At 42.1% G+C, this 27,021-nt stretch overlaps 1 protein-coding gene across 1 annotated transcript in view; it reads left to right on the top strand.

Annotated features, from left to right (window-relative positions):
- Positions 1-27,021, top strand: part of LOC134353129 (beta-arrestin-1-like) — a 76,605-nt gene that overhangs the window by 22,733 nt on the left and 26,851 nt on the right. Inside the window, exons 7-11 of the mRNA XM_063061069.1 lie at positions 1,250-1,309; positions 6,337-6,404; positions 10,163-10,298; positions 20,810-20,894; positions 25,051-25,123. Coding sequence (XP_062917139.1) covers positions 1,250-1,309; positions 6,337-6,404; positions 10,163-10,298; positions 20,810-20,894; positions 25,051-25,123 — 422 coding nt within the window. The remainder of the gene's footprint in view (positions 1-1,249; positions 1,310-6,336; positions 6,405-10,162; positions 10,299-20,809; positions 20,895-25,050; positions 25,124-27,021) is intronic.

Below are 27,021 nucleotides of genomic sequence, written 5' to 3'. Positions count from 1 at the left end.
TGCATAACATATAATATGCTTGAATTCCATATTTAAGCATTTATAAAGCTAACATCATTTATCATGTAAGATATGCATAATTTATAAAGGAATGATTTGCTTCATTTCAGTTTGCTACTTATTCTACATTCTGTGAGAGAAATGTTCCTTGTAACTATTGTTCTTGCTTAAGACCTCTGAAGAACCTAAAGGGAATGAAGTGCTTACAACCACAACATTATCTGTGTTGAAAGGCATGTTAATCTTCTTTTCCCTGATGAAGATAAGCTTATCTCTGTTAATCCTTCCTTATGATGGGTCATAAGCTGCAACAGTGCCTCATAAATCCACAACCTCACCATCAAAATGGTTAAAGACTGCAGGTGCACGGGAAAACCTCTGCCCCCAGATTCCTCTCCAAGCCAGCCAACCTCCTGACTTAAAAACACAGTGCCATTCCTCCTTTGTTGCTGGGTCAAAAACCAGGAGCTTCCTACTCAATATTGCTATTGAGTATCTCCACGGGGGAATGTATGAAAGTGGTTCACACCACCTTCTTGAGGGCAGTTGCTATCAATAATAAATTCTGGCCTTGCCTACAGTGCCCCTGTTCAGAGAATGAATGAAACAAATGGATATAAACTGATGTCAGTTAAAGTGACCATAAGACATAGGAGCAAAATTAGACCATTTTGCCTCTTGAGTCTACTCCGCCATTCCATCATGGCTGATTTATAATCCCTCTCAGTCCCATCTTCCCAGTTTTTCCTCGTAACCTTTAAATTTATTTAAATCTTACATCCATCCCACAACATGAGGGAGTAAAAATCTTTGTGTTATGACTCTGTTGCAATGTACAGACATGTGAATTTAAAAGTCTAATGGCTTGCAGAAAGAAGCTGTCTCGTAGCCCGTTCGTCTCCGCTTCAATGCTGCGGTGGCGTTTGCCAGACAGAAGCAGCTAAATTTCTGGTTGGGGTGACCGGTGTCCCCAATGATCTTCCAGGCCTTCTTTCTGCACCCGCTGCTATAAATGTCCTTAGTGCCCCTACTAATCAAGAACCTATCAACCTCTTCTTTAAATGTACACAATGACTTTTGACCACCATAGCTGTCTTTAGCTATGAATTCCACAGACTCACCACACTCTGTCGAAAGAAATTCCTCATCTCTGTTCTAAAATGATGTCATTGTATCCATTTAAGATAAACAATACATATCCAAATTTATATTATGTTGTTTTACACCACAATTATTCATACCTTTACAGATTCCAACCAACCTGCCATGTTCGGTTACCTTACAACCTGGCCCAGATGACCAAGGAAAGGTAAAGTGTTTCTTGTCAGTAAACAGATTGAATGGTGTAAGTATATTCCATGCATTAACATGGGAATGGGGTGAAAAATGTGGTTAAACAGCAAGTTCCACAGACAGATTAACTACTTCCATGCCAAAATAAGAGGCTTGGTCACCTGTCTTACGGATCTTCTTGGACAGTCAATTCACGGTGCGCTACTGGATAAGGGAAGGAAGAAAATTACCTCTAGCCACTCTGATGCCGGCTGCTGGAAGATCAGGTCTGGGGCTTGGCAGGGGGAAAGAGCGAAGGGGAGATAATTTCAACCCCAGACAAGTCCAGGGGATCTAGCCATCTCTTTAAGGATAGTGGTGCTGTGGTGCAGATGGTTGAACCAGAGACAGAACTCTGCTTTCTCTCTTGCAACTCAACATTGCAACCAGATTTAGAGTCATTGACTTAGAGACAAATCCAGCATGGAAACAGGCCTTTGGCTTAGTCCACATCAAACATCGACCACCCATTTACTCTCACCTCTTTTTTTTTATTTCCCCCACTTCCCCCCATCCCCAGATTCTATGACTGTACATATGAGGTATATGTACATACAGTGGCTAATTAACCCACCAATTAGTATGTCTTTAGGAGAAAATGGTGCACTGGGGGGGGTGCGGGTGGGGGCAACACATGTGATCACAGGGAGAACATTCAAACTCCACATACACAGCACCAGGTCAGGACTGACTACCATAAATTACCTCTAGTGCGTTGGCGGGCTGTAGAAACAGAGGGGAGTAAATTTGCATGTGGGGTGCATTGAGTGGGATTAATATAGATTGGTGCTTAATTGTCAGGACAAATGGCTGAAGGGTCTGTTTTCATGCTTGATGGCGTTATGGAATCATCTCTCTGGATATGGTGACATATAGCCCGCTGATCATTTAAACACTTTGCGACAGAAGGCTTCTTGCCTGTAGTAATAGACTGTCATGCCACCATGTTACCTCTGATCGCCGTCCATTTCCTCTCCGGCAAAGAGCACTTCTTCCAGTAACTCTGCAGCATGTGCAGCTGTTGTGCTTTGGAACGTCTCCTTGTTTTATCCCAAGCAGAAGACCTTGATATGTTAAGGAGATCTCTATGCAGGATGGGAAAATGTACATCAAATGAAAATTAGGGAAAATCAGCTTCAGGCAGCACGTGGGAATCGCTGTTTCCAATCAAGATGGCGCCAGGCTGTGGTCTCTGTTAAGGCTGTGGCTGAGACTTGGTTGATTTTATAATTGTATTGTAGGTGTAGATTTGTGGACAGAGCAGGCAGATAGAGGCTGCCTGACCTGCAGAGTTTCTCCAGCATATTGTGTGTGTAGGCAGGTAGAGGACAGGTTATGGTTTAGGGAAAGGGATGGTGGGGTCTTGGAGATCAGGCCAGAGCCTAGACCTCCATTCTGTGCTCAAAGGCCAGTGACGAGGGTGGGTGGCTGGATGTGTCATGGTTCCATTTGGCTGTTCCCCTTTAATGCTCCTTTCTCCCTGATTATGCCCTAATTTCATTCATTAGATATCTAATTACTGCTAGTTTACCTAATTGCAGTACACCTGGTTTTCATTAGAGACTGTGAAATAAGTACAATGGCATCTCTTTCTCAGGTTGAGTTGCAGGAAGTATGGGATACAGAGAGAGATGATGAGAAATAAATTAAGGGAGTTGGGGGATGCAGGAATTCACATTAAAAGGGTTGCTGGGCATGGGTGAGAGAGCACAAGTCTGGGTATTTTTAGTGTTTTTAAGGGGTACAGGGTTTTTTTATAGAATATGATGAATAAACAGGAATAGGATAGTAGGATGGTCAAAGATGGGAGGGTGAAGTGTAGGTTTGTGTGTGTGTGTATATATATATATATCCATGTGCGATTGATTGGGTGAAGGGATTTAGAATGTATGTCTAGTGCACATTCTGGAGCAGAGGGTGGTGGTAATGCACCATTAAGCTGGATGCCAACTGCCGTAAAACAAGATACAGACAGACAGTCTTTCTCAGGTTGCCAGTTTGTTGGTTTAGTCTTGTGTGATACCTTGTTCTCTTGTCTGCTTAGAACCATTAGTTCTAAGTTTAGTTCCAAGTTCTGCTCTAGTTTTAAGATAGTCCCTATAGATCCTGTCTCCTTGTCAAGATTCCTCTGGTTTCCTGTTTTATGTTCATGTCTACGCCAGTATCCCCAACGCAGTTGACGTGCTGGTATCCTGCACTTGGGTTCTCCTCAGTCACCCCAAGCAATAGGATGACAGGGAGGAATGGGACCTGATTTGCTGTTGTTTTGTTGCTTGCTGTGTTCTGTAATGTAGGTGTGCTATATTGGCACTGGATTATATGGCAATGCCTGTTGGCTTCCTACAGCACATACTTGGGTTGTGATGGTTGTTAATGCAGATACACAGTGTATGTTTTACATTTGTTTGTTATGTTCTGTGCAGTATGACAACTAGCAATCATAGTCTTTCCATGGCCATATTTGTTCTTGGCAGGTTTTTCTACAGAAGTGGTTTGCCATTGCCTTCAGGGCAGTGTCTTTACAAGATGGGTGACCCCCCAGCCATTATCGATACTCTTTAGAGATTGTCTGCCTGGTGTCAGTGGTTGCCTAAGGAGGATTTATGATGTGCACCAGTTGTTCATACAATGTGCTCCTATGGCTTCATATAACCATGACTAGGAAGGAGGGTTAAGCAGGTGCTACACATTGCCCAAGGGTGACCTGTAGGCTGGTGAAGGGGAGGAGCACTTGCATCTCCTTTGGAAAAGACACCCATATGTTTTATGTGAAAATGATAAATAAAATGAATCTGAATCTGTGAGCAGGTATGCAAAGTATTTAAGGCAGAGCTATGTCTCCATCTGCTGGTGAGAAAAGTAACAATTCTGTTCCATGCAAAGAGAGGGATGGGGCCCTTTGTAGGAAGTGAGCCTCGAACTATCTCTTTGCTTCTTCTGTGCTGCAGTACGGCTATGTCATGACTTCAGTGACAGATTGGCGGGAGCACTGAAGTCGTCTTGCCTTGAGTGTTGGACACTAACCTGTACAAGCTGGAAGCACATTTGCATAACTGAACCCCTTTTGCTGAAATGCAAATACAGTTGAAAGCATTTCACAAAGTGCCATTCATCCGGCAGGAAGTGGGCAGAGAGTATAAGCAATGTATAACCCCAACAACATGACAGGCTCTCACCACAGACAAGCAGCATCCTGATACAAGGCATTGAAAAACAACAGGTTTTAATGCAAATGTGTTCAGCAATCAGAGACATGACCCTGTGCCAAAACTCCTCTAGTACAAACACACACTGAAATGTTTTAAATCTGCTCACCAATATTTGCTAAATGACACAAAGTATGTCAGATGCAGATTAATATAAACTGTGGTAAACATGCAGTGCATCCTGCAGATGACAGCAGCCTCTTTCAAAATTAAGACCATGTCACATGGACTGCCAAGATGTATGTTGTGAACTAGAGCAAGGTAGGTTAGGGCATCAGAATGGTGCTCCAGTATCTGAACCCTCAAAGCAGATTTGTGAATTTTTATGTCGTCTTATTTATAAAATAAATCACTTTTTGTAACAAGAACAACAGGGAAGTTACCATTGGATGTGGAGAAGGTAGATTAATGGAAGTCAAAGCAGATGTTGACCTTGAGTAATGCTATAACAGGGTTTCTCAGGATTGCTGAAGGGTCTCAGCGGAAAACATCGACTCTTTACTTCCCTCTATAGATGCTGCCTGACTTGCTGTGTTTATTATTTATTCACTGAGACACAGTGCAGAATTGGCACTTCGAGCTGTGTCGCCCAGCAATCCCCCGACTCAACCCTAGCCTAATCATGGGACAATTTACAATGACCAATTAACCTACCAATGTCTTCGGACTGTGGGAAGAAACCAGAGCACCCAGAGGAAACCCATGCGGTGACGAGGAGAACATACAAACTCCTTACAGGAGAAGCAGGAATTGAACCTGGGTCGCTGATACCATAAAGTGTTGTGTTAACCACTATGCTACCCTGCAGCATCCCCCCCACCACCACCCCACTCCCAAGCATTTTGTGTGTTTCCAAATATATACAACACATTTTGTAAAAGAATGTCAGCACGCCTTTGTCCTAAATTGCCAAGTCCTAATACTAGGATCATGTTTCCTTGTTTTGGACCTTTCAGCCAGAGGCCACAACCTCTCACCCTCTGTCCGCCCCTCTCAGAATATTATGTGTTTCAGTGGAGGTTAGTATGCGTTACTTTGCGCTCATGATAAAGGACCCAACGACTTGCAGTCAACCATTTTACACTAATACCCAAAGCACAACATCCCTTCCAGGGAGTATTCTGGCAAAAATGTAAACTTCTGGGGGGAAGATTTTGGAATTTTTTGGGGAGCAGAGAAAAGTTCCCTCCTTTAAAGCTGTAAGTGTTAAAGGATGACTGACAGCTGCCTTGGGTGCAGTGAATGGCAGTGAAATGGTCTGTCAAGGAATCTTCTGCCATTGGTTTTACAGTGTGAGTTTGTTGCTGATTTGCATATTTGGTAAACAGTCCTCTCCCTTCTCTTTTCATTCATTCCCCACTCTGGCTTCCCTCTTACCCCTTCTCTTCTCAGCTGCCAACCACCTCCTTCTGATGCCCTTCCTCCTTCCCTTTCTCCCATGGTCCACTCTTCTATCAGATACTTTCTTCTTCAACCCTTTACCTTTCCACCTATCACCTCACAGCTTTTCACTTTATCCTCCCTTCCCAACCCACTTACTTCCCTCTCACCTTGTTTCACCTATCACCTGCCAGCTTTTGCCTTTTCCACTTCCCCTCTTCTTATTCTGCCTTCTTCCCCCTTCCTCTCCACTCGTGATGAAGAGCCTTGGTCCAATACATGCTGCCTGACCTTCTGTGTTTACCATCATTTTGTGTGTGTTGCTATAAGTAACCACTGGGCTAGCAGTCATTTCAAGGTGATCAACCATTCCTCTGTCTCACATGAACTAAAGTATTTGTTTTGCTTTTGATTGTAGGCGTGCGGTGTAGACTTTGAAGTGAAAGCATTCTGTGCCGATAACCTGGAAGAGAAGATTCATAAAAGGTACGTGAGCCTTCACCACCTGAACATCTGTCTCCATTCAGACAGGGGTGGTTGTCTACTGCAAATATTCTGCGTTTTTTTCATTAATATCAGCTTTCCAAATTCTTATAAATTGCTCAGTCTTATTCTCCAGTGGCCACCTATCAGATTCACCCACTGAGTCCTGCTAAACGTTTCTTCCTATTGAAACTCCTTCAAACTGAACTGTAGCTTTGCATTTCAACATCCTGGAATGCAATGACCCAGACTAAGGACAGGAATTCCTTTATTCAACTCTCCTGTGATTAATGTTACTTCGATTAGCCTCTACTCCTTTCGGACCTGGGGCACTAATACTGTACCAATTACTGGTTCTGTGAGCATTACACTTTGCTTTAATCTATTTATTTAACAGCAGGTTTTCACAGCTGGTAAAGCCATCATATACTGTCCGTGCCTAATCACCCTGCGACAGTGGTAGTGATTCACATTTTTGAATTGCTGCAAACTGTCTGGCGAAGGTGCTTTCACAGTGCTGTCAGGGAGGGAATTCCAAGACGTACATGAAGGATGTACCATATATTTCCAAGTCAGGATAGCATGTGACTAAGAGGGAAATGAAAGGTGGCTATGATCACCTTTGCCAATTGCACTTGTCCTTCCTCATGGCAGAAGAGACCAGAGGTGTTCTTGGTATAGTTCAGAATAATCTAAGCCTTCTGTCCCATAGAGCACTCCATTTGTCGATCATCCATAAGGCTATAAGACTTGGGAGCAGAACTAGGCCTTTTGGTCCATCAGACCTGCTCCATTAGACTGTCATGGCTGATTTATTATCCTTCTCAACCCCATTCTTCTGCCTCTCCCCATAAATGCTAACACCCTGACTAATCAAGGTGTTATCAATCTCCTCTTTAAATATGCACAATGACTTGGTCTCCATAGCCATCTATAGTAATGAGATTCACAGATTCACCAGTCTCTGGCTAAAGAAACTCCTACTAATTTCTATTCTAAAGGGACATGCTTCTATTTTGAGGCCATACCCTCTGGTCCTAGACTCTCCAAACATCCACTTCATGTCCACTCTATCCAGGCCTTTCAATATTTGATAAGTTTCAATGAGATTCCACTTCATTCTTCTAAACTCCAGAGAGTACAGGCCCAGAGCCATCCATTTGCTAACTATTCTCTGAAATCTCCCTAATATGCCTGCCTAGATAAGTTTATGTTTTAATAGTGGAGGAATGAAAGTTAATAAGATCCTAAATGTGAAGCGCAGAAAGATTAACCCAAGAATCATAAAATGAAACAGCATAAAAAAGATAATTTATCCATTTAGTTGCACCAGCATTTGGAGATTAACTTTCCCTTAGTATTCTTCAAGAACTCCAATTCTCTGAACAGTTATCACTGAAACATATTCCACCTGTTCAGATGATACATTGAATAACACAATTTATGATTTCTCTTCATCTCCTGGGTTTGTTTTGGGGTTAGATGACATCATATATTCTAAATTTTGAGTGATGGAAACTCTTCCCCCAGTTCCCATTGCACACAACTTCTCTCCACTATTTTTAATTATTCAATCACGCTGCATTGTTGAATCCCTGTGGTCAGAATCAGCTTTATTAGGACTGTCCTAAATGGCATGAAACTTGCAATTTGGGGCATCAGTGCAAAGACCTAAGATTGCTATGAATTACAAAGTAGTACAAAAATTTGTAATGAGGTAATGTTCATGGGTTCACAGAATATTTTAAAAAATTGATGGCAGAAGGAAAGAACCTGTTTTTGAATGATAGTGTGAGCCTTTAAGCCCCTGTACCTCCTCCTGATGGTAGTTATGAGAAAGGAGCACTGGATGGTAAGAGTCCTTTATGATCTGCCATTAATCATCACCACCCTCAAGAGACCAGACCTGGTCTCTTCAGATCACCACATAACTAAAGTTCTGCATTCCCACAACTTGTTTCATAAATCTCTGTGCATCTTCTCTAGAGCCCTGAGATCCTTCAGAAGATGTGGTAAACCCAACTGGACACAATTTTCCAGATGAGATTGAAAGTTCAGCATAACTTCCTCCATGCTTCACTGCTTATATTGCCTGGATTCCACTAGCTATTAAAATAGTGTTTTTAATTTACCTTTCCATCTTCTAGGATCTCTCTCTTCATGCAGCTAAGTTAAAATTGCTATTTCGCTTCTAGATTTCCTCATAGCCTATACACTCCTTTGCCATACTGTTGGTAGGCTCAAGTCTAAATAATTCTGGCACTCTTTTCAAGTGGCTTTTCTTTAAAATGGGGAGCCCGGAATAGGTGCTGTCAGTCATAAGTCCATGCATCTATTCTCCAATGCCCTTTGCTTTGATTTATCATGATATCTTTTTAATTTTGTTACTGAAGTATGTAGCTTAGCAATAAATCCCACCTACCATATGTTTCCCCATTTTGCCAGTTGGTCTGTTGCTCACCTTACCAATGGCATGTTTTTTCTGAGTTCCACACATTCTGCAGATGTGTATCCAAGTGCAGACAGTAATGTATTTCATAAAGATGTTGGTTTCAGAGGGGAAAAAACTGCACAGTTTCCTCTGGTTAGAAAATACAATCCTTCACCATTAATCTCCGCTTCCTGTCTCAGACAGCTATGTTCTCACCCAGCCATTGCCTTTTATCACCTAATTTTCCAAAGGGGAAGAGTAAGTACTTATATTAACTGACTTTTATTAAATCTTCTTCCTCGCTCAGTTAGAGTTGCTAGTTTTCAGCTGCAGGTGTGATTCAATTCAATTGGATTTCAACCACCTCCAGATGTGTCATCTGGCAACAAATCTCAATTTTCCACTCTACACATGTCTTTCCTGTAGATAACACTATAAGAAGAGGAAGAATGGATTTTTTTGTTCACAAAAGTGGGATCCATTAGCAGAAACCACCAGAAGGTGTGCGAGAACAGGTGATGGACTTGAGCAGGGTGTCAGAAATGTTTACGCAGTGACTTAGCAACAGTGTGGCAAAGGAGTGTATAGTTGAGGGGGAACCCTGGATCAAGGTATGGTCTGACCATGCAAAATCTACAGATGCTGTCAATCTTAAACAAAAGCAGGAAATGCAGGAATCACTCAGCAGCGTCAGAATTAGCTTTAGTATCACTGATAAATGTTATCTTGCAGCAGCAATGCAGTGCAGTATATTTAAAAATATAAATTACAGTAAGACGTACATGTATATACTGTGCATATTGTATAAAACAAGCAGTGTAAAAAGCAGCAAAATAGTTGAAGCATTGTTTCATTGTTTATTCAGAAACCTGATGGCAGAAGGGAAGTAGCTGTTCCTAAAATGTTGAATGTGCATCTTCAGGTTCATCCCCCGCCTCCCTGACAATAGCAATGAGAGGAGGGCACGCCCTTTGTGATAGAGCCCTTAATGATGGTTGCTGCCTTTTTGGGGCATTGCCTTTTGAAGATATCCATGATGCTGGGGAGAACAGTCCCCGTGATGAAGCTGACTGAGTTTGCAATCCTCAGCAGCTTTTTTCTGATCCTGTACACTGGCATCTACAGAAAGAGAAAACAGATTTATCATTTTGAATCTAAGACTCATTCCTTGGATCCTTTCTGAATTGCTGACGGTTTCCAGCATCTTTGTTTTTTTGCTATGGTACGAAGACTTTTACAGTTGTATTTCATTCATCTCAGGGAATGCGAATCAAATTTGATGAAGTGGCTTGGGGTTGAAGTTGTTGAGTGTTTATGTTCTCTATATCAGGAATTCAGTGAGACTGATTATCCGTAAGGTACAGTTCGCTCCAGAGCAAAAGACCTTACAACCCATGTCGGAAGCCACTCGTCAGTTCCTCATGTCGGACAAGCCACTGCACCTGAAGGCATCACTTAGCAAAGAGGTCAGTTCCAATCATATAGAATTACTGGCATTAATCCAAGTGGACTGGGTGGCACCAACACAAAGTTCAACTTCAAATTTCAAAGTAAATATATACAACTGTCTGCTCTGGAACCTACTTCCGTGAAAATGATAAAAGGGGTTATACTCTAAATATGAAGGTAATATTTCACCGAACTCTAGTCCACTGCTTTTGGAAGATTAAGTTCCATCCCAAAACAATCCACATTGTTATATTTGGATAATTTACGAAATCTATATGGACAAAGACCAGGCTCAATCAGCTTTTATATGCAATAACCTTTCACTGATTGTAACCTGACTTTCCCTGTGAAAGAGAATAACCTTTCTTATGGAATTTTGCCCAACAATTGTATTCGTCAGGATTTTATAATTTTCAGATTTTGAGTGAAGTAACAATAATTACAGACAATACCAAATTTGGCAAAGTTGTGGAAAATGAGAGAGATTGCCAAAGGATTTAGCAGGGTGTAGACAACTTGAAATATGGGCTGAGAAATGGCAGAAAGAGTTTAATCTGGACAGTGTGACTTAGAGAGTTTAAGTGCAACAGGAAAGTAGACAGAAAATGACAGAACACTAAAGAGCATTGGTGTACAGACGAGCATTGGTGTACAGACGATCAAATCAGAGCGACCTGACTGTAGTAACGCTATTGGACCGGGTGATAAAGAAGGTGTATGGTATACTTGCTTTCATTGGTTTGGGCATTGAGTATAAGCATTTAAAGTTCAAAGTAAATATATGTCACTATAAACTGCCCTGAGATTAATTTTCTTGCGGGAATTTACAGAAAATAAAATGACATAGCACTTACAAATATGTGTACAAAAACAGAATAACAATCAATGTGTAAAAGAAGACAATTGTGTAAATAGAAGAAGAATAATACTGAGAACACGAGCTATAGAAAGTGATCCTGTAGGTTGAAGAATCAGTTCAGAGCGACGCAGGTTCAGGAGCCTGATGGTTGAAGGGTAATAACTGCTAGTGAACCTGGTGGTGTGGGACCCAAGGCTTCTGTACTTCCTACCCAATGGTAGTAGTATGAAGAGACCGTGGCCTGGATTGTGGGGCTCTTTGACGATGGATGCTGCTTTGTTGTGTTGGCACTCTGTGTAAGCGTGCTCAGTGGTAGGGAGGGCTTCACCTGTGATGGGCTGAGCTGTATCTACGATTTTATGTAGCACTTTCTGTTCTTGGGCATCAGCATTCCCATACCAGACTCTGATGCAACCATTTAGGATACTCTATACAGTGCCCCTATAGAAGTCTGTCAAAGTCCAAATGAATAGCAACTGTTTGGAACAGCTGGGGCTCAGTTGCCTTTGAGTCTAGGAGTTGTAAGTTTAATTCCCCCCAAGAACGTGAGCATTGAAATCACAGAGTTGAGAATAGGCTGCACTGTTAAGAGTGCCTTCTTTAGCATAAATTCCTAAACTGAGATGCTGTGCCCTCTGGTGGTGACAGACATTCAATAGAACTTCCAAAGAGCTGAACATAACCATTCCCTGGGTTAGAGATGTGTAAGATAGAAAATACATCCCAGAAGTCAGATTGTGATTTTATGCGTTCTGTGATCCAATGTCTTAGATAAACAAAGTGTATTTTAAAATTGGGAATTAATCATGAAGTGTATGATTTTCAATATGGAGCACTAATGTAGGAGAGAGCCTGGACAGGCAGAGTGGTGTCTGATGTATGAGCACACAGCTGGATGTTACTCCACATTTGCCAGTCAGGCATGTGTGGCCAGAGGTGTCCCAAAACCTCTCCTTCCACAGGTAATAAGACCCTAAGACATGGAAGCACAATTAAGGCATTCAGTCCATCAAGTCTTCTCCACCATTCCATCTTGGCTAATTTATTATCTCTCTAAATCCCATTCTCTTGCCTTCTCCCCATACCTTCTGACTGAACAAGAACCTATTAACCTCCACTTTAAATATACCTGATGATTTGGCCTCCATAGCCGTCTATGGCAATAAATTCCACAGATTCACTACCTTCTGGCTAAAAAAAATTCCTCCTCTTCTCTATTCTAAATGGATTTTCCTCTAATCTGAGGCTGTGCTCTCTGGTCATGGACTCTCCCACAATAGGAAACATTGTCTTCACATCCACTTTATTTTAGACTTGCAATATTCAGTACATTTAAATAAGATCCCCTCACATTCTTTAAACTCCGGCAAGTGCAGGCCCAGAGCTATCAAATGCTCCTCATATTGTTAAGCCTTTCATTCCTGAAATCGTTCTTGTAAACCTCCTCTGGATCTTTTCCAATGCCAGCACATCTTTTTTTAGATAAGGGACCCAAAACTGCTCACAATATTCCAAGTGCAATCTGACCAAAGCCTTATAAAACTTGAGCATTATGTCCTTGTTTTTTGTATTCTAGTCCTCTTGAAATGAATATTAACATTGCATTTGCCTTCCTCACCACAGACTCAACGTGCCAGTTAACCTTTAAAGAATCCTGCACGGGGACTCCCAAATTCCTTAGCACCTCTGATTTTTGAATTTTCTCCCTGTTCAGATAATAGTGTATGCCTTTGTTCCTTTTACCAAACTGCATGATCATACATTTCACCACACTGCCACATCTTTGCCTATTCTCCCAATCTGTTTAATTGCTTCTACAGATTACCTCCTTCCTCAACACTACCAGTCTTCAAACCATCCATTCCATTATCCAAATCTTTGACATGTAATATGAAAAGAAGTGGTCCCCGCAGAACATCAGCACCAAAGCAGAAAAGACCCCCTTTTTCCCACTCTTTGCCTCCTGCAAGTCAACCAACCTTCTATCCTTGCTCGTCTCTTTCCTGTAATATCTTGTTAAGTCTTTTGAAAACCCAAATATACAACATCTACTAACTCCCTTTTGTCTACCTTGCATATTTCTTCAAAGAATTCCAACAGATTTGTCAGGAAAGATATCCATTCAAGGAAATTATGCTGACTTTGGCCTATTTTATCTTGTGCCTCCAAGTACCATTAAACCTCAGCTTCAGTAATGGACTCCAACATCTTCCCAACCTCTGAAGTCAGGCTAGCTGGCCTATAATTTCCTTGCTTCCATAATAGGTTGTAAGAATATAGGAGCAGGAGCAGGTCATTCAGTTCTCCAAGCGTGCCCTGCCATTCACTATGGTCGTGATCTGCCTCAGGCCTCAATTCCTTTTTTTTGGTGCCAATTCACCATTGCCCTTAATTCAGTAATCTTTCAAAATAATCTACTATTGATCTTAGAGCCAGATTCTGATTGGATGCCTATGAGTATTTGTTTCTCTGATCTCTTTTGGTCCTCTCCACCCCCTCACCATGCTGGTGACCACCAATTTCTGACAAGTGCTCAACACTGACAACCTTACACTCTCCAACTGACACACTGCAGAATTCTCCAAAAACCCACCCCTATCCCAACCAGTTATTCCAATCCTGATATCCTAGTCAGGGTGGTAGCACAGTGGTTGGCATAACACTTTACTGGCTCAGCAATCACGATCGGGGTTCAATCCCTTATAGCTCTCTGTAAGGGGATTGTACGTTCTCCCTGTGATCATGTGGATTTCCTCCTGTATTCCAAAGACATATGAGGTAGGGTTAGTACGTGGGTGCTAGAAGCATGACAACACTTGTCGGCTGCCCCAGTCCATCCTTGGACTGAGTGGGTCATTCGCCTGCCAATGACACATTTCACTGTATGTTTCAATATCTCAATGTACTTGTGACAGGTGAAGCTAATCCCAAATTTGAACACCAGCCTGCAGCCCTGAGGATTCAATAAATGTCTAGCAAGCCAAGCAGTATTTGTGGGAAGCGAAAAAGAGTTAAAGTTTCAGGTTGATGACCTATCAATATAACTTTGGTCCTTTGCTTTGCAGTGTTTCTAAATCTACTAGCAATAGACTCAGAAGAAAAATAATTGTTCCTCTCCCAACCCTAATGCCCTATTGTGACTGTTTAGTGCACCTGCAGAGGCGCAGACTGATAGTAGGCTGTAAACCGCTTATTATTGTGGGAGCTTGCTGCGTGCAATTTGCCTTCATCGAAACCTTTACCCTCTCTCAACACTCCCTGAACAGTACGTACACACACTAATCTGCAACCTGACCCAAATCAGCATATTCCAGATATCCGACAAATTTCCTCCATGGCTTTCACAAGTCTAAGGAGCTCCTCCCTGACACCTCAATCTCCAAATATGCTTCGTGGACTATACTTGTGGAATTCTTGAAGCTGAAAGATTCTTTACAAATTCATGCATTTTGTTCATTCAATACCTTGATGAATTATTACTCAGAACACTTACATGTCTCCTATTATCTAGCTACTGTGTATAAGAACATTATTAGAAATCAGTACATAACAGACGCTGGTTCTTTGAGTTTTTAAAGACAAATGGCAGTTCTGTGCTGTGTGTCTGCTAAATCCTATATCCTCCTAATAAGACCAAGGAGACATAGGAGCAGAACTAGGTCATTTGGTCCATAATGTCTGCTCCACCATCCCAGTGTGTCTGATTTATTATTCCTCTCAACCCCATACACCTGACTTCTCCCCATAACAGCATAACTTTGTCCCTATAATATAATAAGGGCATATTGTGCCAATGAAGGCCATCGTCCAATGTACAAGGGTACACACTCTCACCCCTAAACATTATATCATTGCACTGTCAGCTCAAACCAGTGTCAGGATCAGAAATCAGACCATACGAAGAGGGGGAGAAAAAGAAAAGGTGAATGGAAAAAATCCACTATTTAATTTTTTTTTTGGAAAATGTAATTACTTTTTATAAAAGCCCTCGAGCAAAGCACTAAATAATCCCACTTAATCCAATCAGTAGATGGAGGACAATGCTGGCTGATCTTTCACTAAGTAGTAATCCCTGTGATATTTGCAGCCTTCCCTGAGTCCAACAAGCATTAGTGAATGCCATTTAATCTAAATACACTCAAGCCTCAATGAAAATACTTTTCTAAAAATGTAACATAAAATGTGAATACAATGTGTAACACAATGCATTTTAAGAAAATGGTGTCATTCACCATGGAAACAGCAAGTAAAAACTGCATAGAAAATGCAGTATGTGCTGATGTGAATGGACATAATGATGCAGCTTGTCCCACAAAGGCAAACAAGACCTATAGAGAAGCTAAATTATGTTATAACTTACTTTCCAATAAGATGGTGGTACACTTGGATGCAGCAGCTTGTATGGGGTCAACCAAAGGTGTTATTGTATGTTTAAAACAGTATTTACGATCACAAGACCCTCTTGGACATTGCTGGTGTTGAATGCTGCAAGTCCAATTTATTAAATATTTGGCAAACGGCAGGGATAGAGAGCAGTGAAGCTGCATGGCATTGGTCATAGTGAGGACCAGGCCTTAAGCTGTGGTGCCTCCTGTTTGTGGCTGCCCGTGGGGAGGCGACAGATTTGGTGCTCTGCTGGAGTGCCAGAGGTCGTATGGCTCAGTGTCCCCTCTGGAGTCAATGCTGCCACTGGTGTCTGATCAGCAGTAGACAAGCTAGATTGTGTTTGAATGCAGCCTGCTGCAACATTGATGGACTCGGGGATTTGGACTATTTTTGTTTTGCATAATTGTATTTTACTGCTATCTATATGGACTATATGTGTTTTGTGCTGTGTATGACTGTTGGTACTGTGTTTTTTCACCTTGGCCCCAGAGTGATGCTGTTTCGTTTGGGTGTATTCATGGATATTCATGTATGGTTGAATGACTATTAAACTTGAACTTATATAGTGCAGAATAAGTCCTTTGGCTCACTAAGTCCACCCCAACCATAATGTCTATCAAATCTAATCCCACATAGTCCCATATCCCTTTATGGCCTGCTCTTTCAAATACCTATACAAATGCTTCTTAAATGTTATTGTTGCTGCTTCCACCATCTCTTCTGGCAGCTCATTCTAGATTCAAACCACTCTTCCCATGAACAATTTACACTTTCACTGCCCTTAAACATCCTCCCCCTCACCTTAAACCTATGCCTTCTAGCTTTAAACCAGCAAGACAACCTTTGGAGTTGATTTTAGTTTAAATTTAAGATGTTCAGGTAATTTACTGGTTAATTTATACTATTTGATGGTAGAAGATGTTGCAGCACCAAGGAGGTGCTTGTAAGATTGTAAATTGTGAAAAGTTCAGTTAAGATTCCTTAGTCCTCACTTAGATGGTTGTTAGAGCATAGAATCTGATTAGAATCAGAGCATTAAGGGGGGTATTTTTAACAAGGGGATTCAATAGTGAGGAGAACAGAGTGGAGGTTCTGTCAGCCTGATAGAGATAAACGCGTGGTGTGTTGCCTCCCAGGTGCCAGGGTATGGGATGTCTTGGATCGGGTGCAGAGTATTCTGAAGGGAGAGGGTGAACAGCCAGAAGTCTTGGTACACATTGGTACCAATTACATGGATAGAAAAAGGGTGGAGGTCCTGAACAGAGAATTCAGGGTGTTGGGTAGGAAGCTGAAAAGCAGGACCTCCAGGGTCATAATCTCAGGATTGCTGCCTGTGCTACGTGCTAACGAGCTCAAGAATAGCATGATCAGGCATATTAATGTCTGGCTGAGAGACTGGTGTAGGGGGCAGGGCTTCAGGTTCCTGGATCATTGGGGCCTCTTCTGCAGGAGGTATGACCTGTACAAAAAGGGCGGGTTAAACCTGAACCCAAAGGGGTCCAATATCCTAGCAGGCAGGTTTAGTAGAGCTGTTCGGGAGGGTTTAAACTAATTTGGCAGGGCAATGGGAACCGGACTGAGGAAAGGGAAAACAGAAATAAATCAAAGGTAACGTGCAACAGAGATGATAGAAAGGACAGGCAGAAGATGAGACATAGTCACAGCAAGTAGGATGAGTTACAGGGTAATAGAGGTGTGGTGCAGTTAAAACAAAGCAACAAATACTGGACTGAAAATGTTATATTTAAATGCACGCAGCATAAGAAATATAATCGACGATCTTGAAATTCAGCTACAGATTGGCAAGTATGATGTTGTGGCCATCTCTGAAACTTGGCTAAAGCATGGCTACCATTGAGAGCTGAACATCCAAGAATATACGGTGTATTGGAAAGATGGGTTAGTCGGCAGAGGGGGTGGTGTGGCCCTGTGTATAAGAAATAATATTAAATCTTCAGAAAGGGTTGACATAGGATCGGAAGGTGTAGAAGGACTCCAATGGCAGTTGTATACAAGCCTCTAAATAGCAGCCGGGATGTGAATTACAAATTACAGCGGGAGATCGAAAAAGCATGTCAGAAAGGCAATGTCATGATAATCGTTGGGGATTTTAACATGAAAGTGGATTGGGAGAACTAGACCAGTATTGCACCTCAAGAGAATTTGTAAAATGTCTGAGGGATGGCTTTTTAAGAGCAGCTTATTGTTGAGCCCACTAGGGGATCGGCTGTGCTGGATTGGGTGTTGTGCAATGATCCAGAGGTGATAAAAAAGTTTAAGGTAAAGGAACCCTTAGGGAATGGTATTCATAATATGACTGAGTTCACTTTGAAATTTGAGAAGGAGAAACTAAATTCCAATGTGTCAGTATTTCAGTGGATTAAAGGAAATTACAATGGCATGAGAGGGAATCTGGCCAAGGTTGACTGGAAAGAGACACAACGGCAGGAAGGACAGCAGAACAGCAATGGCTGGAGTTTCTGCAAAAAACAAGGAAAGTGCAAGAAAGGTATATTCCAGATAAGAAAAAAATTTCAAATGGAAGAAGGACACTACCGTGGCCGACAAGTGAAGTCAGAGCCAAAGTAAAAGCAAAAGAGAAGGCATATAAGGAAGCTAAAGCCAGTGGGAAGATGTTGGGAAGCTTATAAAAAAACTTTCAGAAGGAAACTCAGAAGGTCACAATGAAGGAAAAGATGAATTATGAAAGGAAGCTGGTGACTAATATCAAAGAAGATACAAAAAGCTTTTTTGAATATATAGGGGGTAAATGAGAGTCAAAGGTAGATATAGGACCAATAGAAAATGATGCTGGAGATATTGTAATGAGAGACGCAGAGATGGCAGAGTAACTGAATGCGTATTTTGCATCAGTTTTCACAATGGAAAACATCTGCTGTATACCAGACATTCAAGAATGTCAGAGAAGTGAAGTATGTGCGGTAAAAATTACGACTGAGAAGGTGCTCAGGAAGTTTAATGATCTCGGTGGATAAATCTCTGGACCTGATGTAATGCACTCTCAGATTCTGAAAGAAGTAGCTGGACAGATTACAGAGACATTAACGATGATCTTTCAAGAATCGATAGACCGGATTGTACCAGATGACTGGAAAATTGCAAATTTTACTCTGCTATTTAAGAAGGGTGGGAGGCAGCAGAAAGGAAACTATTGACCTGTTAGCCTGACATCAATGGTTGGGAAATTGTTGAAATTGATTGTTAGGGATGAGATTACGGAGTACCTGGAGGCACATGACAAGATAGGCCAAAGCCAGCATGGTTTCCTGAGAGGAAAATCATGCCTAACTAACCTACTGCAATTTTTTGAGGAAATTACAAGCATGGTGGACAAAGGAGATACAGTAGATGTTGTACTTGGATTTTCAGAAGGCCTTTGATAAGGTGCCACAGATGAGGCTGCTTAGCAAGATAGGATCCAATGGAATTACAGGGGAGTTACTAGCATGAGTGGAGCACTGGCTGATTGGCAAAAAAACAGACAGTGGGAATAAAGGGATCCTATTCTGGCTGGCTGCGGGTTACCAGTGCAGTTCTGCAGGGGTTGTTGTTGGAACCGTTGCTTTTTTATGATGTACGTCAATGATTTGGACCTTGGGATAATGGATTTGTGATTAAATTTGCCGATGATACAAAGATAGGTGGAGGAGCAGGTAGTATTGAGGAAACAGCGAGCCTGCAGAAAGACTCAGATAGTTTAGGGGAATGGGCAAAGAAGTGGTAAATTAAATAAATGTTGGAACATGCATGGTCATGCACTTTGGTGGAAGAAATAAGCAGGTAGATTATTATTTAGACAGGGAGAAAATTCAAAATGCAGAGATACAAAGGAACTTGGGAGCCCTTGTGCAGGATACCCTGAAAGTTAACCTCCAGGTTGAGTCGATGGTGAAGAAGGTGAATGTAATGTTGGCATTCATTTCTAGAGGTATAGAATATAAGAGCAGGAACACTTGGAGTTTTGTGTGCATTTTTGGGCTCCTTATCTAAGAAAGGATATACTGACATTGGAGATGGTTCAGAGAAGATTCACAAGAATGATTCCAGGAATGAAAGGGTTACCGTATGAGGAACTTCTGGCAGCTCTTGGGCTGTATTCCCTGGAGTTCAGGAGAATGAGGGGAAATCTCATAGAAACATTCTGAATGTTAAAAGGCCTGAACAGATTAGATATGGCAAAGTTATTTTCCATGGTAAGGGAGTCTAGGACAAGATACGACTTGAGGATTGAAGGACGTCCATTTAGAATAGAGATGCGGAGAAATTACTTTAGTCAGAGGGTGGTAAATCTGTAGAATTTGTTACCTCGAGCAGCTGTGGAGGCCAAGTCATTGGGTGTATTTAAGGCAGAGATAGATAGATTCTTGATTAGCCAGGGCATCAAAGGGTATGGGGAGAAGGCAGGGGAATGGGTTGACTGGAAGAATTGGATCAGCCCATGAGTGAGTGGTGGAACGGACTCGATGGGCCGACTGGTCTACTTCTGCTCCTATATCTTATCGTCTTATGAGTGGGTCCTGGGCAGTTATTCATGGTTAGAATCATAAAGTACAAGAAAAAGTTCTTTAGTCCATCATGTCTACTCTAATGATTAGGTAACTATCTACACCAATTTTATTTCTCAGCACTCAGCCCACAGCTTTCTGTCTATTGGTGCTTCAAGAGCTTATCTAAATATTTCTTAAATGTATTGTATTCATCAATGTGGAGTGGAGAGCGAGTTTGTAAAACCGGTGGGAGCAAAGGATGTTTGGAATGGTGAGGGTGGAGTGCTGCGGGAGGGGTCTGGGACAGGTGGCAGTGAAGCAGTGCCAGGGGCAGGGAGTAACGCTGGTACTAGACACAGCCAGCCCTGAGACAGGCAAGGTCATTTGATTCCAAACAACTGGTTTATTGATCATTACAGTGTTCTATGTTCTAAAAGGGAGGGGTTTGGTACTGGAGTCTGTAGGATGCCTGTGGGTAAAGACTGAGCTTCCGAGATAAAATATACTAGTCCAACAAGAAGGAAACAGCAATTTTTGTATTTTATTGTCACAAGGATTGTGAGTGAAAAATGCTGTTACCAAATAACATGGGGACAGCAGAGGCACAGACTTGATGTGTTTTGTCATTTTTACAACTCCAGAACCCTTTTAACATCAGCTCCTTGATCATAATGCTCTTTTATTCATGCTTCCTAATGTACCTGACAGCTCCAGCTGTTGAGTTAAGTGTTGTGTGGAGAACTCCTGGAAAATACAAGCTAAATTTCTTTTACAGATATACTACCACAATGAACCTATAGACGTCACAGTTTGCATCACCAATAACACAAGCAAGGTGGTGAAGAAGATTAAGTTATCAGGTAGGTTTTTTTTCCCAGTTTGAAAAATTTTGCCGTAGTCTATGATGTGAAATTGCTGCTGTACAAGATGTGACACAGAGACCCCAAGGTTAACCCAGTCTGCCTGGTGGAATGATGGATCCAGTGATTCAGGCTGAGTACAAGATAACCGCATACAAAACGCTGGAGGATCTCACTAAGTCAGCCAGTATTGTGGAGTGGGAGAACCAGTCAACATTCTTCTAACTCTGAGTTGGAACAAATTTCCTATTTGTTGCAATGTTTGTGCAAGAAAGCAACTTTTCATGCTTTTCCTGCACTTCCTACTTTCAGCCTTGTAGTAACATGTAACACATAGTCCACAGTCACAGATTCACACAACTTCAAATGTGTTTGTGCGGACTATCAAACACCAATTAATCCAATTTGAACCCATTTTATGCTCCCTAGCTTCCCATTCATTCCTGCCAAATTCTATCACTTACATAAAGAGTAGGGGCAATTACTGGTCTGTTATCTCACCAGCCTTCACATCTTTAAGGTCCAGAAGAAACCAGATCTGGAGAAAACCCATGCGATAAATTGCATTATCCATGCTTTCGGAGTTCCCCATTAAGGAAGGCCTGACAGGAGGGGCACTAAGACCTTAAGACATTGGAGCAGAATTAGGCCATTCAACCAGTCGAGTCTGTTCCATCATTCCATCATGGCTGACCCCGGATCCCACTCAACCTCATACACCTGCTTTCTCGCCATCTCTTTTGATGCCCGGCCCAATCAGGAAGTTATCAACTTCTGCCTTAAATAAATCCATGGACTTGGTGTCCACCACAGCCTGTGGCAGAGCATTCCACAGATTTACTACTCTCTGGCTAAAAAAAAATTCCTCCTTACCCCTTCTCTAAAGTGTCACTCTTCAATTTTGAGGCTGTGCCCTCTAGTTCTGGATACCCCCACCATAGGAAGCATCCTCTCCATATCCACCCTATCTAGTCCTTTCAACAATCTGTAAATTTCAATGAGATTGACCCTTTGTTCTTCTAAATTCCAGTGAGTACAGGCTCAAAACTGTTAACAATACTCCAAGAGCAGTCGAACTAGTATCTTATAAAGGCTCAGCATTAATGACTTGCTTTAATATTCTATTCCTCTTGGAATAAATGCCAAGATTGCATTGCCTTCTTTACCACAGACTCAACTTGTAAATTAATCTTCTGGGAGTCTTGCATGAAGATCCTAAGATTCTTTGCACCTCTGATGTTTGAACCTTCTCCCCATTCAGATAATAGTCCTCACTACTGTTCCTTTTAACAAAATATGTTATCATATATTTCCCAACACTGTATTCCATCTGCCACTTTTTTGCCCATTCTTCCAGTTTGTCTAAGTCCTGCTGCAATTGCATTGCTTCCTCAGCACTACCTACCCCTCCACTTATCTTTGTATCATCCGCAAACTTTGCCACAAAAACATCAATTTCATTATTTAAATCATTGACAAACAATGTGAAAAGTGGTGGTCCCAATACCGACCTCTGAGGAACACTACTAGTCACTGGCAGCCAACCTGAAAAAGTCCCATTTATTCCCACTTGTTGCATCCTGCCTGTCAGCCATTCCACTATCTGTGCCAGTATCTTTCCTGTAACACCACAGGATCTAGAAGAGGCAAATCTTTTAACTGTTGTGAACTTTGAAAGGCAAAATTGGCCCTTTTAGGTCTGGGTGGGAAACCTTGATCCTCTTTTGTCCTCATTTCTGTTCTCCCTGCATTGCTCATACATGAAAATCTTGTTCAGGCGTAAGAACTAGTACTGCCCAGAAAGTCAAATTCAGCAGCTGACATATTGTTTAGCAGGAACAGCACCTAAAATCTTGTATTGAATTGACTCATTTCTTACATCCTTCACATACATGAGGAGTGAAAATCTTTACATTACGTCTCTGTCTAAATGTGCAATCATAGTAATTATAATAAATTGAACAGTCAATGTAACATAGAATACAGTCAAAGCAGTGTGAGTTAATCAGTCTGATGGCTTGGTGGAAGAAGCTGTCCCGGAGCCTTTTGGTCCTGGCTTTTATGCTGCGGTACCATTTCTTGGATTTTAGCAGCTGGAACAATTTGTGGTTGGGGTGACTCGGGTCCCCAGTGATACTTCAAGCCCTTTTTTCACACCTGTCTTTGTAAATGTCCAGAATCTTGAAGTTCACAACTACAGATGCGCTGGGCTGTCCGCACCACTCTCTGCAGAGTCCTGCAACTAAGGGAGGTACAGTTCCCATACCAGGCAGAGATGCAGCCAGTCAGGATGCTCTCAATTGTGCCCCTGTAGAAAGTTGTTAGGACTTGGGAGCCCATACCAAACTTTCTCAACCGTCTGAGGCGAAATAGGCGCTGTTGTGCCTTTTTCATCTCACAGTTGTTGTTTACAGACCATGTGAGGTCCTCAGTGATGTGGATGCTGAGGAACTTGAAGTTTCAGTGCCATAGTAGAACAACAATGGTAAAGTAGCTTTATTAGAATATTGCCAGGACTCAAGGGCCTGAGTTACAAGGAGAGTTTGAGCAAGCATTTCTTGGAGTATCAGATACTGAGAGGCATAGATAGGGTCAATGCAGATAGTCTTTGCCCAAAGGAGAGGGATTCAAAACCAGGAGGGTGTAAGTTTATAAAACTCTAGTTAGGCCATATCTGGAGTATTGCATGCAGTTCTGGTCGCCACACTACAGGAAGGATGTTGAGGCTTTGGAGAGGCCTCCTGGTTTACCAGGATGCTGCCTGGTTTAGAAGGCATGTGCTATCATGAGAGGCTGAATAAACTTGGGTTGTTTTTGTTGGAGCACTGGAAGCTAAGGGTAGATCTGATAGAGGTTTACGAGATTATGAAAGGCATTGATAGAGTGGACAAGGCATACCAGTTTCCCAGGGCTGAAATGTTTAATACCAGAGGTGAGAGAGGGTAGGTTCAAGGGGGATGTGAGGGGTAACTTTTTCACTCAGAGTGCCTGGAATGCACTGCCTGGTCTGGTGCTAGAGGCAAATACATTAGTGTCTTTTAAGAGACGTTTGGATAAGGACATGGATGTAAGGAAGATGGAGGGATATGGACATGGTGCAGGTAGGAGGGATTCACATTTGCGTATTTTCTCCTAAGCTGGTTCGTCACAACATTGTAGGCCAAATGGCCTGTTCCCTGTGCTGTGCTGTTCTATGTTTAAAATGAATGAGAAAAGATCTGAGGGACAACTCCCTCATGCAGAGGGTACTGTGTACATGAAACAAATCGCCAGAGATAGCAATTGAAGCTGGTACAATAATAAGGTTGAAGGGAAGTATATGGGCTGGAAAGGTTCAGAGGAATACGAGCCAAATGGAGGAAAGTGGACATTGGTCAGCATGGACTAGATTTGCCAAAGGGTCTGTTCCTGTGGCTGTATTGCTCCACAACTCCATAAGAAACAACCACAACTGTTCAGTGTGTTTAGTATTACTGATGAACGTCCAGGCAACAGAGTTCCCAGTGAGTGGCCTCTGACATGCCATTGTATAGCCACAATAGGCACTATCCTGGCTACAAGCGCAGTTATTCATACTAATCTGCCCTCTGAGTGTCACATATCACTAATATAAGCAGAGAGAAGATGGGCCACAGCTACTCTAGAAGGCAGAATACATCTCCTTCTTCGGGTTAATTAGAGTTGGACAAGGACTTTTGCCCCTACCAACTCATCCCATAGGCTAAGTAAAAAAAAAATTCTGTTGTATATTTTATGAAATGTGTTATCACATTGGTGTCAATTCTATTCCTTCTGAGTCACCTTGTGCTAATTATAAACAATTTATTTTTCAATTAAACTGCATGCTACATTGTCACACTAGCAAGCACTTGTCGGTAAATCACTTCGTGAGCTCTAGGCTGTTCCTCCAGTCAGAATGGGGCGGGGGGGGGTGCAGGGGCAGGGGGAGCTGGAGCATTTGCAGAATCTGAAGTGTGAACTCTGAGAGGGGAAAAAAGATGCAGGCAGTTTGTTACCAGTAGACCTAAGGAACGAGTGTGCTTTTTGACGTTTGATTTACTGTTCTGTGTCAGAAAGGGCATCACTTGTCACTGTGCTATGAGTGTTACCTATCAGTTACAGTGAATTACATTGTTTCTTTATTTTGTCCATTCAGTTGATCAAGTCACTGATGTAGTCCTTTATCAACTTGACAAATATACAAAGACGGTGGCTGTGGAGGAATGGGAGTAAGTAAAGTGTGAAATGTACTACTCCAGTGCTCTAAGGGAGTGTGCACATGTGCAAGTATGCATATTTGTGTTTGCATGCACGTGTGTGTGTTTTGTGTGGCACACATGGGTGTATATCTATTTGTGTGCCTGCATTTCACACTTGCGCATCTATTCTGTGTGTGCGCATGGATGTATTTATATGTTTGCATGAATATTTGTGTTTGTGTGTGTGCATACGTGTGTCTGCCTGTCTGGTATTGGTACTGGTTTATTATTTTTCACATGCACCAAACTACAGTGAAAATCTTGTTCAACATACTGTTCATTCAGATCAAATCATTACACGATGCATTGAGCTAAAATAAGGTAAAACAATAAATTGTAAAAGCTACTGAAAGACTAAATTATACAGTGCAAGGTCAAAATGAGTGAGATTGTGAGGCCAAAAGTCCATCTTATTGTACAAGAGGTCCGTTCAAGACTCTGATAACAGTGTTATCAAGATGGTTCCCTTGAGTCTGGTGGTATGTGCTTTCAGGCTTTTGTATCCTCTGCCCAATATGACAGGGGAGAAGAGTGACTACTCAGGGTGGGTGGGGTCTTTGATTATGCTGGCTTCTTTACTGAGGCAGCAAGAAGTATCAACAGAGTCCCTAGAAGAAACACTGGCTCCTGCGATGTGCTGAGCCGTGTCCACAACTCTGCAGTTTCTGGAGGTCAGGGGCAGAGCAGTTGCTACACCAAGCCATTATGCACCCAGACAGAATGCTTTAGTGTATTGATAAAGATTGGTCGGAGATGATGGGGACATGCTGAATTTCTTTAGCCTCCTGAGGAAGTAAAGGCGTTGGTGAGGCTTCATGGCCGTGACATCAACATGGTTGGATCAGGACAGGCAATTGATGTGGATCGCACCTAAGAACATGAAATTATCAACCCCAACTGAGGTAGACAGGTCCAACACCGCCACCCCACCCCTCGGCAACCTTCCTGGATGACCAGCTTTTTTGTTTTGTTGACGTTGAGGAAAAATAAATTGTTGTCATGTCACCGTGTTATTAAGCTCTCTATCTCCTTCATGTACTCCAATTCATTGTTATTTGAGATGCAGCCCACTTCAGTGATATCTGCAACCTTACAGATGGGGCTTGGGCAGAATCTGGCCACTGAGTCATGAGTCTACAGAAAGCTGAGCAGGGCTTTGTGCAGCACCTGTGTTGAGAATAACGATGGTGGAAGTGGCGCCACCTAGGTGAGGTTGGTTAGCACCCAAGTGCTGGAGTATCCGAGACTAGAATCGAGACACAATACGAGACTGAAATGAAGACAGGTTTATAAACTAGATGCTAGATGAGAATCCAAATTTGAGCTGATGACTGAGCACTGAACCTCAGTTCAGGTGCTCTTTAAATATTAAAATTTTGGCGCCAAAATGTGGCTGCCAATTAACAGGGTGGGTCTGAATCTTTAAGAGGGCCATGTCAGCTATCCATACTCCGGAGAGTTAGAGGACCTAGACTACAGAGGCTGGCGAGGATGGCTGCATGTTGTAACACTTACAGATTGTGGTCTGTTGGTCAGGAACCACGGATCTGGTTGCAGAGGGAGGTATTAATTCCCAGGGTCTGATCTTTAGTGGTGAGTTTGCTTGGAATAGTAGTCTATATGTGTGAGTGTATCCGTGTGCATGTATGAGGGTGTGTTTGGTGAGACACTGTGTTGCAATCAGACACACCAGTGTGAGAAATTCCACGTGTGACACACTGGTATTCAAATTTGCTGCTCCATACTATTATTCACATTGCTGGCTGCCATAAAGGCAATGTTTTTATGCACCGAGTGGGGAGCTCATCAGCTGTCTGTTTTCTCAGCCGGAGAATGGCCCAGGGACAATTAAAGTAATCAATACCAAA

This window comes from Mobula hypostoma, chromosome 10, assembly GCF_963921235.1.
Source record: "Mobula hypostoma chromosome 10, sMobHyp1.1, whole genome shotgun sequence".
Taxonomy (NCBI): Eukaryota; Metazoa; Chordata; class Chondrichthyes; order Myliobatiformes; family Myliobatidae; genus Mobula; species Mobula hypostoma.
This window is presented reverse-complemented; position numbering and strand designations above follow the sequence as displayed.